Source organism: Galeopterus variegatus, unplaced genomic scaffold (genome assembly GCF_000696425.1).
Source record: "Galeopterus variegatus unplaced genomic scaffold, G_variegatus-3.0.2 Scaffold3981, whole genome shotgun sequence".
Classification (NCBI taxonomy): domain Eukaryota; kingdom Metazoa; phylum Chordata; class Mammalia; order Dermoptera; family Cynocephalidae; genus Galeopterus; species Galeopterus variegatus.
Window position 1 is genome coordinate 142,344 of NW_007730092.1, and position 14,220 is coordinate 156,563.

The following is a 14,220-nucleotide window of genomic DNA, read 5'->3' on the forward strand; positions in this document are numbered from 1 at the left end:
GTTTTTTTTTTTTTTTTTCTTTTTTTTTTTGGTCAATTGTCTGCTTACATGGTTTTGTAAGATCTCCTGGTATACTCCTATGGGCCAAGCCGTTTACTACCAGAAAGTGCTTGGTGTCATCTGCAGACATGAAGATTTCATAATGCCCTTTTTCCTTGAGACAATTTCTAAACATGAAATTGGCACAATTCATAAGACTTGTTTACCTAGGCAAATGTTCTTTTAATCCTGTTCCTTGTTACTTTCTCTGAAGCACCTTTCTGTGCAGGCAAAACTTTTTCCCAATTTTCAGAGGCTCTTGAGTCTTTTTAATAGCCTTTGATTTGAAAACTAATCAAAAGCTTTATGAAGTTTATTAGGATCAGAGTGGTGCTTGTTGAAGAACAACTCTGTTGAGGAATATTTGTCATGAGAGACTTTGAGATAAGATACAACTTGGGCAGATGCATACGGTGGGATAAACAAGTCAGGCAGAAGAAACCCTTGATATTTCCTCAGGCTTAACTTGGAGTGTGCTCAGCATGGCTTTGCACAACTAGGAAACAAACAGCAATCATTAATAAACATGGTGTCCTTTCTGAGCAAAAATATTTTAATAGATGGAGAGCCAGTAAGAGAAGCCTGTTGTGTTGGAAGGGTGCAGATTTTGAAATGTAAAATTCTGGGTCTGAATCCTGACTCTACCACTAAATAGCCCTGTGACCCACAGCAAGTTGCCTTGCTAAGATTCCATTTTCTTATGTATAAAAAGGGAATCATAATGTCTTTTACGTAGGAGTTCTTAAAGCTTAATATCATGACATGTAAAGCAGAATGCCTGTAATTATGTGGCTAAGTGTTGTGATGTTTAGGTTTTAATAATAGGTTCTGCACACCAGAAGCTACAATCAAAATGAAAAGGTATTTTTGTTGTACCTTTCTCTAGTTTTGGTATCAGGGTGATGTTTGCCTCATAGAATGAGTCTGGGAGAATTGCCTCTGTTTCAATCTTTTGGAACAGTTTGTAAAGAATTGGTATCAATTCCTCTTTGAAGGTCTGGTAGAAATCTGCAGGGAACCCATCCAGTCCTGGGCTTTTCTTTGTTGGGAGCCTTCTGATAACAGTTTCAATCTCTATTATTGTTCTTGGTCTGCTCAGATTTTCAATATCTTCTTGCCTCAGTTTTGGCAGTTTGTGTGTGTCCAGAAATTTATCCATTTCCTCCAGATTTTCAAATTGGTTGGCATGTAGTTGTTTGTAGTAGTCTCTAATGATTCCTTGTATTTCTAAAGTATCAGTTGTAATATCACCTTTTTCATTTCTAATTTTTGTTATTTAGGTCTTCTCTCTTCTTTTCATAGTTAGCCTTGCTAAACGCTTGTTGATTTTATTTATCTTTTCAAACAAACAACTTTTTTGTTTCATTGATCTTTTGTATTGTTTCTCAGGATTCTATTTCATTTGGTTCTGCTCTGATCTTAATTATTTCTTTCCATCAGCTAACTTTGGGTTTGGATTGTTCTTGTTTTTCTAGATCTTTAAAGTGAAGTGTGAGGTTCTTTATTTGCCATCTTTCCATTCTTATGAAGTAAGCATTTAATGCTATGAATTTCCACCTCAATACTGCTTTTGCAGTATCCCACAGGTATAGGAATGACGTGTCATTATTTTCATTAGTTTCATGAAATGTTTTGATTTCCTGTTTAATTTCTTCTTGGACCCATATGTCATTAAGTAGAATGTTGTTTAATTTCCATGTATTTGTATAGTTTCCAGAGTTTCATTTGTTATTGATTGCTAATTTTAATCCACTGTGATCAGAAAAAATACATGGAATAATTCCAATTTTTTTGAGTTTGTTGAGACTTGCTTTGTGACCTAACATGTGGTCTATCCTGGAGAGTGTTCCATTTGCTGATGAGAAAAATGAATATTCTGAGGTTGTTGGCTACAATGTTCTATAGGTAACTGCCAAGTCCACTTCGTCTAAAGTGTTGTTTAGATCTTGTATTTCTCTATTGATTTTTTGCCTAGATGATCTGTCCAATGTTAAGAGTGAGGCATTGAGGTCTCTTGCTATTATGATGAATATAGATGCAAAAATCCTCAATAAAATACTAGCTATCAGAATACAGCAACACGTAAACAAAATTATACACCATGATCAAGTGGGATTCATCCCAGAGATGCAAGGTTTGTTCAACATAGGCAAATCAGTAAATGTGATACACCACATCAATAAAAGCAAAGACAAAAACTATATAATCATCTCTATAGATGCTGAAAAAGCATTTGACAAAATTAAGCATTCTTCATAATAAAGACTGTACAAGTTAGGTATAGATGGAAAGTATCTCAACACAATTAAAGCGATATATGATAAGCCCACTGCCAATGTCATTCTGAACAGGAACTAGACAAGGATGCCCACTCTCACCACTCCTATTCAACATAGTGTAGGAAGTACTAGCCAGAGCAATCAGAGAAAAGAAGGAAATAAAAAGCATCCAGATTGGAAAAGATGAAGTCAAACTGTCCCTATTTGTGGATGATATGATCCTATATATTGAACAGCCTAAAGCCTCTACCCCAAAATTCCTTTAGTTGATAAATGATTTCATCAAAGTTGCAGGATACAAAATCAACACCCAAAAATCAGTAGCATTTCTATACTCCAACAGTGAACATGCAGAAAAAGAAATCAAGAAAGCTAGTCCATATACAATAGCCACTACAAAAAAAAAATACTTATGAATAAAATTAACCAAGGATGTAAAAAATCTCTATGAAGAGAACTACAAACCACTGTTGAGAAAAATTAAAGAAGACACAAGAAGATGGAAAGATATCCCATGCTCTTGCATTGGAAGAATTAACACTGGGAAAATGTCCATATTTCCCAAAGTGATCTACAGATTCATTGCAATCCTCATCAAAATTCCAATGACATTTTTCTCCGAAATGGAAAAAACTATCCAGACACTTATATGGGATAAGAAAAGACCATGCATAGCCAAAGAAATCCTGAGAAATAAAAATAAAGCTGCAGGGATAACACTACCTGACTTTAAACTATATTACAATGCTATAATAACCAAAACAGTATGGTGTACTGGCATAAAAACAGACACACAGATCAATGGAATAGAATAGAGAACCCATAAATCAACCCATACACCTACAGCCAATGGATCTTTGACAAAGGCAGCAAGTCCACACACTGGGAAAGACACTGCCTCTTCAACAAATGGTGTTGGGAAAATTGGATATTCACATGTAGGAGAATGAAACTAGACCTATACCTCTCACCACATACCAAAATCAATTCAGAATGGATTAAAGAAATAAATATACATCTTGAAACAATAAAACTACTTAAAGAAAACATAGGGGAAACACTCCAGGAAGTAGGAGTAGGTACAGACTTCATGAATAGGACCCCAAAACCACAGGCAACTAAAGGAAAAATAAACAAATAGGTTATATCAAAGTGAAAAGCTTCTGCACAGCAAATGAAACAATCAACAGTGTGACAAGGCAATCAACAGAGTGGGAGAAAATATTTGCAAAATATACATCTGACAAAGGATTAATATCCAGAACATACAAGGAACTCAAACAACTTTACAGCAAAAAAGCAAATAACCCAATTAAAAAAATGGGCAAAGGAGCTGAATAGGCATTTCTAGTAGGAAGATATATGAATAGCCAACAGACACATGAAAAAACACTCAACATCATTCTGCATCCAGAAAATGCAAATCAAGACCACTTTGAGATACCATCTCACTCCAGTCAGGATGGCTAATATCCAAAAGACTGAAAATGATAAGTGCTGGAGAGGTTGTGGAGAAAAAGGAACTCACATACACTGTTGGTGGGACTGCAAAATGGTGCAGCTTTTATGGAAAATGGTATAGAGGTTCCTCAAACAATTACAGATATATCTACCACGTGACCCAGCTATTTCCCTGCTGGGAATATATCCAGATGAATGGAAATCATCATTCCAAAGGGATACCTGTAATCCAGTGTTTATTGCAGCACTATTTACTGTAGCCAAGAGTTGCAACCAGCCCAAATGTCCATCATCAGATGTGTGGATAAGGAAATTGTGATATGTGTACACAATGGATTTCTACTCTGCTGTAAAAAAGAATGAAATACTACCATTCACAACAACATGGATGGACTTAGAGAAAATTACATTAAGTGAAACAAGCGAGGCACAGAAAGAGAAATACCACATGTTCTCACTTATTTGTGGGAGCTATAAATAAATAAATAAACAAAAACAAATAAAGGGTGGTGGAGGGCAGAAGACACAAGAATCACAACAATTCCTTGAACTTTTTAAGAGAAGTGAACAGAAATGATGTGGGGGCAGAGGGGAGAAAGGGAGGAGGTAAGAAGATTGGATAAAGGGTTGTGAAAATCAACTACAATGTATATTGAGAAGTTAAAATTTAAAAAATGAAAAGGTAATATTTTTATATTTAGACTACAGAAAGGAGGTCTGGTTGGCCCTGTATTCCCTCAAATATGAACTAGCACCAGTGTTGATAGCATTGCCCCTGGATGTGAATGAAAGATGGGAGTGCTAGGAGCTGTGCAACCATCGGCATCAGGCAGCTGTGACATTATTCTACCTGCATATATTATTTCAGTGATTTTTGTCTCATTATTTTTAGTTTGACATTACATTTTGTCAGTCACTGTGGTTTTGCTCTGTTAATGGAATACGTAACTCTAGCTCTAGGCAAGGATTTTGCTTACAGGCATTGCAGCTGAGGCTGAAGCAAAACCTGATAGCAACATCTCTGCAAGTGGACAATATGGTAAGAGCTAATATTTACTGAGTTCTTATTGTATTTGTTAGGAAATAGGTTAGGCTGTAGATGAGAGAGACACGTTATAGTAATGACTTAAACAAGATGGAAATGTATTCCTCTCTAATGTAAATCTCTGGCTTGGTTGGCAGCTTTGTGATATTGTTATGGGGTCTCTATTATAATGGGGTTATGGGCTCCTTGTCTTTTATTGCTCTACCATCTTGAAAGTTTGGCTTTGGTCCAGGGTAACTCACCCCGATTTTCTCATCCCACCCTCTGGGAAGGGAGAAAGGATCAAGTGAAAAAGATACTCCCTTTCCTACTAGAGGCATGATCTATAGCTTGTGTATATCATTTCTGATCACATTCCATGGCCAACGTTTTGTCTCATGACAAAACCTAACTGTAAGGGTCACTGAGAAATCTAATCTTTATTCTGAGTGGCCATGAGCCTGACTAGATGTTCCACTAATAAAGAAGAAAGGGAAAACAGATATCAGGATACGCATACCAGAATTGTCTATTCCACAATTACTATGTGTCAAGCTATGTGAAATGATTATGAACATTGTCTTACTTAATGCCAACAACAATCCCATGTGGTTGTTTTACAGAGGGGGTATTTTGAGACACAGAGAGGTTAAGTATTTGTGTTAAGGTTTCAGAGAAAATAAATGGCATAGAGGTCCAATCGAGATGGCAGAATAGATGGTCCACAGTGTCACTGTCTCCCACAAATCAACCAAATTTACAACTATAAAAATGTAACATCAGCCAAGCAGGGGCCGCTGGCACTCAGGGGAAGAGGAGGAGAGACCTATGGAGTTCATGAAGGTGGGAGAAACTATGATGAGAGAAAGAAAAAGCTACTCTGAGCATTTCGGGCCACAGCTGCTTTAAGGCTCGAGCTGCTGAGCACATAGAGCAGGAGCTGGCAGAAGCTGCAGCTGTGCCCTTCAGATGGAGTTACTTGGAGGCAGCAAGAGAGAAGAGAGCCTTGGCGGCCGCCAGGACAACAAGACCACTAATAGGGTTCATGTGGACCCACACAGGAGCGAGGAATCAGAACAACTGAAAAAAGGGAGCCACTCAGAGGTCGATGAATCATCACAAGGGACCAGCGCAGGGCCCATCCCATGGGAAGTGTTTGCAGCACGGGTGGTGGGGAAGACAGGTCCACCAGGGGAACACTGGGACACAGCAAGGACAGCTGATCTGCCCCCAAATCAGCACAGGACCACTCAGAGGAGACTGGTCAGGAATGAAGAATTGCATGGGGTGCAGTTTGATGAAAAAACTCAGGCCTGGATCAGATATTCTACAGAACACAGACCCACCAGGTCTCTGGAGATCCGGAAGTACCTATAAGATCAACCATTAAACCCTGAGCTGCACAAAAGGCCTTCCCTAGGGAAACAGCAGCAAAGTAGCAATTTAAACAACCACACAGCTCAAGTACTGGTTCCCACAGGAAGTTCCCCCGTGTTAGAAGCAAAGGACATAAAATTAGTTCTGGCCTAGGCACACCACCAGCACCTTGGGGCCTGCCAGGGAACTGGAGGCTTGGATCTGGCAACTGGACTGTTGATTAAAATGATTGGAGACGCGAAGGAAGACACAGCAGACGAGATGCAGGTGAAGAGCAGGGGGCCACTGCTCTCTCAGGCAAGTAGTACCGACCCAGCCTCTGTTACAGCTTTTATTACATTTAGCAAGCTTGTGCATTCAAGATAAGCATTAATAAATAAATTCTGTTATACTTTTCTCAAGAGCAGAAGGCTGTTACCTCCCTTCTCAAGCACTTGGTTATCTATAATGCGCCTCCTGGGAACATCCCAAGAAAGTGTTCTCACAACTTCAAGTGTTCTCAAGGATTGTTTGCAATCCTTGACATTTCTTGGTTAACTCATTTGCGAGTTTGCCAAGTGAACACGTCCTTGGGTGCTGACCACAGAAGTCCATTAACCACACAGAAGTCCATCTTCCTTCACTGGACCCCACTCCTACTTCCAGGCAAACTGCACCAATGCCTCGGGGTCAGCCTGGGGAACTGAAGCATGGAGAAGGGGACTGTACTCTCCTCCCACAACCAGGCACACCACACCAGCACCTTGGGCCCCACCCAGGGACCTGAGGCAAGGAGAAGGGGACCTGACCTCTCCCTCAGAACCAGGCACACTGAGCCAGCACCTTGGGGCTCACCCAGGGACCTGGGGTATGGAGTTGGGGACCAGACCACCCTCCCACAACCAGGCACAACATGCCAGCACCTCGGAGCCCACCCAGGGACCTGGGGCAAGGAGAAGGGAAATGGTCCTCTCTCCCACAACCAGGCACACCATGCCAGAGCTTCAGGGCCCACCCAGGGACCTGAGGCATGGAGAAGGGGACTGGACCACCCTCCCACAACCAGGCACACCATGTCAGCACCTTGGGGCCTGACCAGGGACACAGGGCATGGAGAAGGGGACCAGACCTCTCTCCCACAACCAGTCACACTGAGCCAGCACCTTGGGGCCCACCCAGGGACCTGGGGTATGGAGTCGGGGACTGGACCTCTCTCCCACAACCAGGCACAACATGCCAGCAACTTGGAGCCCACCTAGGGACCTGAGGCAAGGTGAAGAGGAATGGTCCTCTCTCCCACAACAAGGCACACTGCGCCAGTGCTTCAAGGCCCACCTGGGGACCCAAGGCATGGAGAAGTGGACTGGACCTCTCTCCCACAACCAGGCACACTGCACCAGTGCCTCAGGGCCCACCCATGGTCCCAGGGCATGGAGAAGGGAACTAGACCACCCTCCCACAACCAGGCACACCATGCCAGCACCTTGGGGCCTGCCCGGGGACCCGGGGTATGGAGTCGGGAACTGGACCACCCTCCCACAACCAGGCACACCAACCCAGCGCCTTGGGTTCCACCCATTGACCCAAGGCCTGGAGCCAGGGACCAGACCCTCCTCCCACACCAAGGCACACCACATCAGTACCTCAGGGCCCATCCAGGGACCCGAAGCAAGGAGAAGGGGACTGGACCTCTCTCCCACAACCAGGGACATGGTGCCAGCATCTTGGGGCCTGCCCGGCCCAGAGGCATGCACAAGGGGACTGGATCCTCCTCCCACAACCAGGCACACTGCACCAATACCTCGATGCCCACCCAGGGACCCGGGACATGGAGAAGGGGACTGGACCGCTCTCCCACAACCAGGCACATGGCACCAGCACTTTGGGCCCTGCCCAGGGACCAGAGGCATGGGGAAGTGGACCAAACACACCCCACAACCAGGCATACTGCCAGTGCCAAGGAGCATGACAAAAACAGCATCCCCACATGGGTGGCCCACCACAGCCACCACAATAACCATGGCTGCTGCAAAAGTGGCTAGATGCCACAGCCACCATGCAGATGGTCCGCCAACCACTGGAGTGCATTGACACAAGAAGTGTCACCAGCAGAGACAAAGAAAATAAGAGGATGTCTCTTTCCACAAAACCCATTTCAGAGTGACAGAAGAAGCATCTGCTGTTTGATAATATTGGGGGACCTGATCACATCTCTCAGCATTGGACAGATCATCTAGACAACAAGTTAACAGAGTAATCATTATTTTTTCAGAGGGAGAGAAGAAATCTACGGCAATTAGAGGGGGAAGGAGGAGGGAATGGGGGAAGGGGAGAAGTTGGACAAGGGGCATAAAGTCTAATTACGATTTGTAATAGTATATATGCTAGTAATACTCATTTAATCAACATATCTCAATATTCAACCCCAAAAATGTGTAATCGATTTTGATTCAATAAATAAATTTTTTTAAAAAAAGAAAAGAAGTGGCATAGCTAAGATTTGAACCCAGGTAGTCTGACTTCAGAGCCCTATGCTCTAGGCCACTGTGTAATCCTCGCTTGCTCATTATGTCCTTTGGGCTTTGATGTGCTCTGCTAAATGAGACAGTTTAAAAGCATCAAGGAATCAAGAATGCTTTATAAATTGTTTATTTATGGCTTCCTCTTCCAGGCATCTAATTGCTTCCATTCTAAAATACCTGTCTTGTTTGGTGTAAAATAGCATTCAGTAAAATTTGGTCTAGACAAGGTAACAAAAGAAAAATAATGCCACATAAATATGACAGGAATTTTAATGAAAGCAATCCCTGATTTGAAAGGAATGTGTCAATGTGATGATATAGCAAGAAGTCTTTTTAATACATTGAGCGTTTTTGATGATGGGACAGAAAAAATGAATTCAGCATATCACCAAAATATAAAAATGAAAAGATTCTAGCATTCAACAACCATCAAGATAGTTCATCTCTTCAGTCTTTAAGATTTCAGCAACATATAGGTCGTAAATTCATATATAAATATGAATACATCTGTATAGCAACAAGGAAAACTAAAGAATGGGAAGCTGCTGTGAATTGGGTGGTGAGAGTAAAGCCTCTCTGGGGAAGCAGCAGTAAAGCTGAAATAAAAAAGATCTCTGGGAGCCAGCCAGATTAAGAATTACATGGTGTGTTTATCAGTCAGAATAGGCTAAGTGATGCTGCAATAACAGCCCCAAACTCTTATAGCTTAAAACAACAAAGGTTTCTTACTCATGCTACATGTCCATAACAGGTTGGCTGGGGATTCTTCTTCATGGCATCCTCAGACCAGAACCCAGACTTACAGATCTGATACTGCTTGGTACATTGCCATTCTGTAGGGAAAGAAGAAGATGTATGTTAAACCATGCACTTGATCTTAAAGCTTTTACCTGGAATCACATACCACATTTCATAGGCTAGTACAAGTCACATGACCACATCTAATGTGAAGAGGGCACAGAGATGTGCAATCCCAACTTGTTCCTGGAAGCGAGAAGAATGGGAAATATCTAGTTAATAGACTAATGCCTACAGTGTTGGGTGAGGAAGTGTGGAGGGACGGCATTCCCAGCTGATAAACAGCATGTTCAAAGGCCCTGAAGTGGGAAAGAACTTGGCATATTTATGAAACTTAAAGGACAACCATGTTGCTGGGATGCAGTGAGCAGATGGGAGATGACCAGCATTTGTTAAAATGCTGATTCTGATCTGGTAGGTCTGAGGTTGGGCCTGAGATTCTGGATTCCTAACAGTTTTCAGGTAATATTGATGCTGCTGGAACAAGGACCACACTTGTGATCATAAGTTTCTAAAGGGTAGATAAATAGATTACATGCCAGGTAGTAAAAGAAGGGACATGGAACTAACATTTATTTAGTATCTATGTGCCAAGCACCATGCTGGGAACCTTACATGTATATCTCATTTAATGTGTTTCAAAACAACCATGGAGGAATATTATTACTCCTGTTTTAGAAATGAAGAGACTGAGGCTGAGTGAGTGAATTATTCCTGAAGGTTGGACAGCTAATTTATGATGGAACCTGGATTCAAACATAGACAAGTCTGACAGCAGAGCTCATAGCTTAATGGGAATTGTTGGAAACTCTCAAATGCTAAGCAGAAGTGTTTAGGTTGGAATTGGAAGGCAATACCTTTGTAGGTACAATCTTCATAAGATCACTTAAGGAAAGTACTAATGTTGCTGAGTTTGATTTTGCACTCTTGACTCATGTAGTACTTCAAAAACTTCATGGAAAAATAGAATTAAAAGACAATAGTCATCTTTCCATGAACTTTTTGAAGACCCCTCATATATGTAGGCAGGTAAAGAATGTGGTACTGTTCATGCCTCTAGACTGGGGCCATGCTCCAGTGTTATGGCATATCCTGGAGAAGTTAGAGTAGAATATGAATAAATACTAATAGCAAAATAGTAGTGCTAATGGAGGATATCAAAATTTAAAAGTAAAACACAAACATATTTTTCATCTACTGATATCAAAGGATACTTGATTCTGGATGGAAAAACTGTATTTTCTGAAAGTGTTTAGCTCTCACTCCATGATTCAAATACTCTTCCAAATAGAAACATCCCTTAAATATAGCTCTGCTCCTCTGTTGTTGTTTTTTTTTAAGTGTTTTATTTTTCCTCTTTTTCCAGGAAGCTGAAAAATGAACTCCTAGAAGCAAAACGTAGAAGTGGGAAGACTCAGCAGGAGACCAGCAGGGTCTGTGTTCACTGTCAGAGAAACCTAGGCCTAATCTTTGACCGGGGAGATCCATGCCAAGCCTGCTCACTGAGGGTGTGCAGTGACTGTCGGGTCGTGGGCCTCGATGGCAGCTGGAAGTGCACTGTCTGTGCCAAAGTCGCGTGAGTTTCTTGCCTTTTCATGGAAAGTGAGATTTGATGACTGAAGGGATTGGTGTAGGAAAAGGAAGGAAGAAAAACAGTATTTGAAATTTAGGAATAGAGAGTAGGGTTAATAGTACAGTTCGACCACAAGTTCCGCAATGCTTTGGCAGAGTTCTGCTCTGTGTGTGTGTGTGTGTGTGTGTGTGTGTGTGTGTGTGTGTGTGTGTGTGTGTGAGAGAGAGAGAGAGAGAGAGAGAGAGCAAAAGCAAAACAGACAGAGGCAGAGACAGAGACAACAGTACTTGAAGCATAGTTATATTGGCAGCCTCACAGAACCAAGGTCTCCTACATTTGAAAACCAACCATGAGCTTTCTTCTAAAGCCCCTCTTGGCTCCATGTGGCTTCTCAGAAGCACAGACAGTTCCCCTGAGATGTTCTTAGACATTTGGGGTGACCAATAAGATGTGTGTCAAGCACCCAGCCTGCTCTGCACATCAGCTGAGGAGCAAAACCTAATTCTTGAGAAAGGGCGAAAGAAGAGAACCTTCCCATTCACCTCTTTGTTTAGCCTGTGAGAGTGTAGTGGGCACAGATTTTACTCCATCTAATTGGGGACAAGTCAAGAGTCATTGTTTTCTAAGCTAAACTAGAGTCTAGGCGTGATTCCATCTCTACTACTCCTATGGCCTACCAAACTCCCATCTTTTCAAGAAATCTCCCCAGAAACAACTGGTATGTTTGCTTCCTCCCAACATCCCTTTTCCTCCTATACTCTGGTAGGTGCTTCATAATCTCTTCTCAAGGCAACTCAGTGTTGATCTGTCTTTCCTGTGGTTGAGGTGGGAGATGTTGGCATCACTCCAGTTCGTTTGGTTGGTTTGGTTTGGTTTGGTTTGTCTTTTCCCCTCATTAACTCATTCTGTTATAGGAGTTAAGGGGCCGTCTTTGGAGAAAAAGTGAATAGTGTGGTAGTAGGAGTGATCTTCCATTTTCGACTTCTCTGAATGAGGACTGGTGTTCTGTTGAAGGTTCCTATATTTAATGATTGCGTCATTTCACCAGTGTTATTTTTCCTTAATTGTTTCTTAAAGGTGGTCATGAATGGAGAAATTCATACATTGTTTCAACACTGGATTGAGATAAGCAGTTCTAAAGAAATGACCCATTTAAGTTTTTTTGTCACTTACTTCGGATGCATTACTTTGGTTTACTTAAGCAATCACCCTCAATTTTTTTGTCCCACATAAATAAATTTCTTTTAGTATGTCCTTTTCGTCATTAGCAAACATCCTTTGCTAGACCTGGGAGGATGAACACCAATGAAATCATTGATATGTGGATTTCAGCATAACCTTTTACTGATGTAAAAAAGGTTTTTATATATTCTGAATATAAGCTGTGTTGCAGATATCTTCTCCTATCATCTGACTTGGCTTTTCACTGTCTTAATGGAGCTGTTTGATGAACAGAAATCTTTAATTTTAGTGGCTCAAATTGTTAATCTTCTCCTGTATGATTAGTGGGATTTTTCTGTATCCTCTTAAAGAGAACTTACCTTAATTCCCATTTCATGCAAATATTCTTTTATGTGATCTTCTATAGTTGTTATTTTTTACCTTATACCTTCAGACTTATGATCTACCTGGAACTGATTTTTGTGTATGCTGTGAGTTAGGAGCCGATTTTTATATTTTAATATCAGAATTATGCAGTGGTTGATTTCAGTAACTTAGATATGTCTATTAAATTATAATTAATTGTATTGTCCAAATCTTCCATACCCTTACAGATGTATCTGCATATTCAATCAGATATTGAGAGAGGTATGCTAACCTCTCATAATAATGATTGTGAATTTTCTATTTATCCTTTTAATCCTAATTATATTTCTTTATATATTTAGATTTACTACATGGTAACCCTTTTCATTGCTCTGCATATTTTGCTGCATCTCTATGCTTCCATTTGGAATAATTTTTCTTCTGCCTAAAGGGTACCCTTTAGTATTTCCTTTAGTGTAGTTCTGTGAGTGATGAATACTCTCAATTTTTGTTTTCTTAGCATGGCTTTATTTTACTCTTAATTTTCAAACATGTTTTAACTGATTATTGAATTCCAGATTGGAAGTTATTACCTTTCAGTAATTTGAAGATTCCATTGGCTTCAGATTTCCAATGTTTCTGTTAGAAAATCAGCTATTAGTATACAGTTGCTCCTTTGAAAGTAATATTTCTTTTTTACTGCTTTTAATATTTTTTTCCTTTTTTGTTGGGGCTTCAACAGATTACTATGACATGCCTAGATTTGATTTTCTTTTTATTTATCCACCTTGGAGTTTGTATAAGTCTGTTTATGTTGCTTGGAACGAAGTACATGGAACTGGGTGATTTATAAAGAAAATGAAATTTATCGCTTACAGTTTCTGAGGCTGGGAAGTCCAAAGTCCATCTGGTGGTGGTGACAGTGACCCAGGGGTCTCACATTGCAAGATGGTGGAAGCAGAGAGAGCAAGAGAGAGAGAAAGACAGACTCTCCTCTTCTTTTAAAGCCCTCAGAACCATGTGCCTGACCACCATTTTTAATCCATTCATTACTGCATGGTCCTACAACCCAATCACCTCTTCAAGGCCCCACCTTACAATTACCATAATAGGAGTTCCCACCCTTTTAACAGTCACAGTGTGAGCTAAGTTTCTAATACATAAAATTTGGGGGATACAGTTCAAGCTTCAGTGAGTTTGGGGGGAACATAATTCAATCCACTACAGGGTTCTTAGAGCATTTTGAATCTGCACCTTAATGTCTTTTGTCATATTTGAAAATTTCTCAGACAATATCCCTTCAGTTACTACTTTTTCCCCACTATCTCTCTTCACTCCACATATTCCACATGTGTACCTTAGTCATATTCAACCTCTTTCATATATATTTATGCTTCATTCTGTATTTTCTATCCTTTTACATCTCCGAATTCAGTTTGTGTATTTCTGACTGACCTATCTTTCAGTTCATGAATCCTTCCTTTGGCTATGTCTAATTTACTGTTAAATCCATCTATTTAATTCTTAAATTCAGTTATCATGTTTTTTAGTTTTAGAATCTTCATTTTGCTTCTGTTATGTTTTCTCTGTGCTGACATTCTCATTCTTATAATTTCTTGAAAAATTATTTGTAGTTATTTT

General features: G+C 40.6%; 1 protein-coding gene across 1 annotated transcript in view; it reads left to right on the forward strand.

Moving 5' to 3' along the window:
- The window catches only part of SYTL5 (synaptotagmin-like 5), a gene marked incomplete at its 3' end in the record, with an annotated part of 82,696 nt that overhangs the window by 22,885 nt on the left and 45,591 nt on the right, over window positions 1–14,220 (forward strand). Inside the window, exon 2 of the mRNA XM_008586429.1 lies at window positions 10,846–11,055. Within this exon, the coding sequence (XP_008584651.1) occupies window positions 10,846–11,055 (210 nt within the window). The remainder of the gene's footprint in view (window positions 1–10,845; window positions 11,056–14,220) is intronic.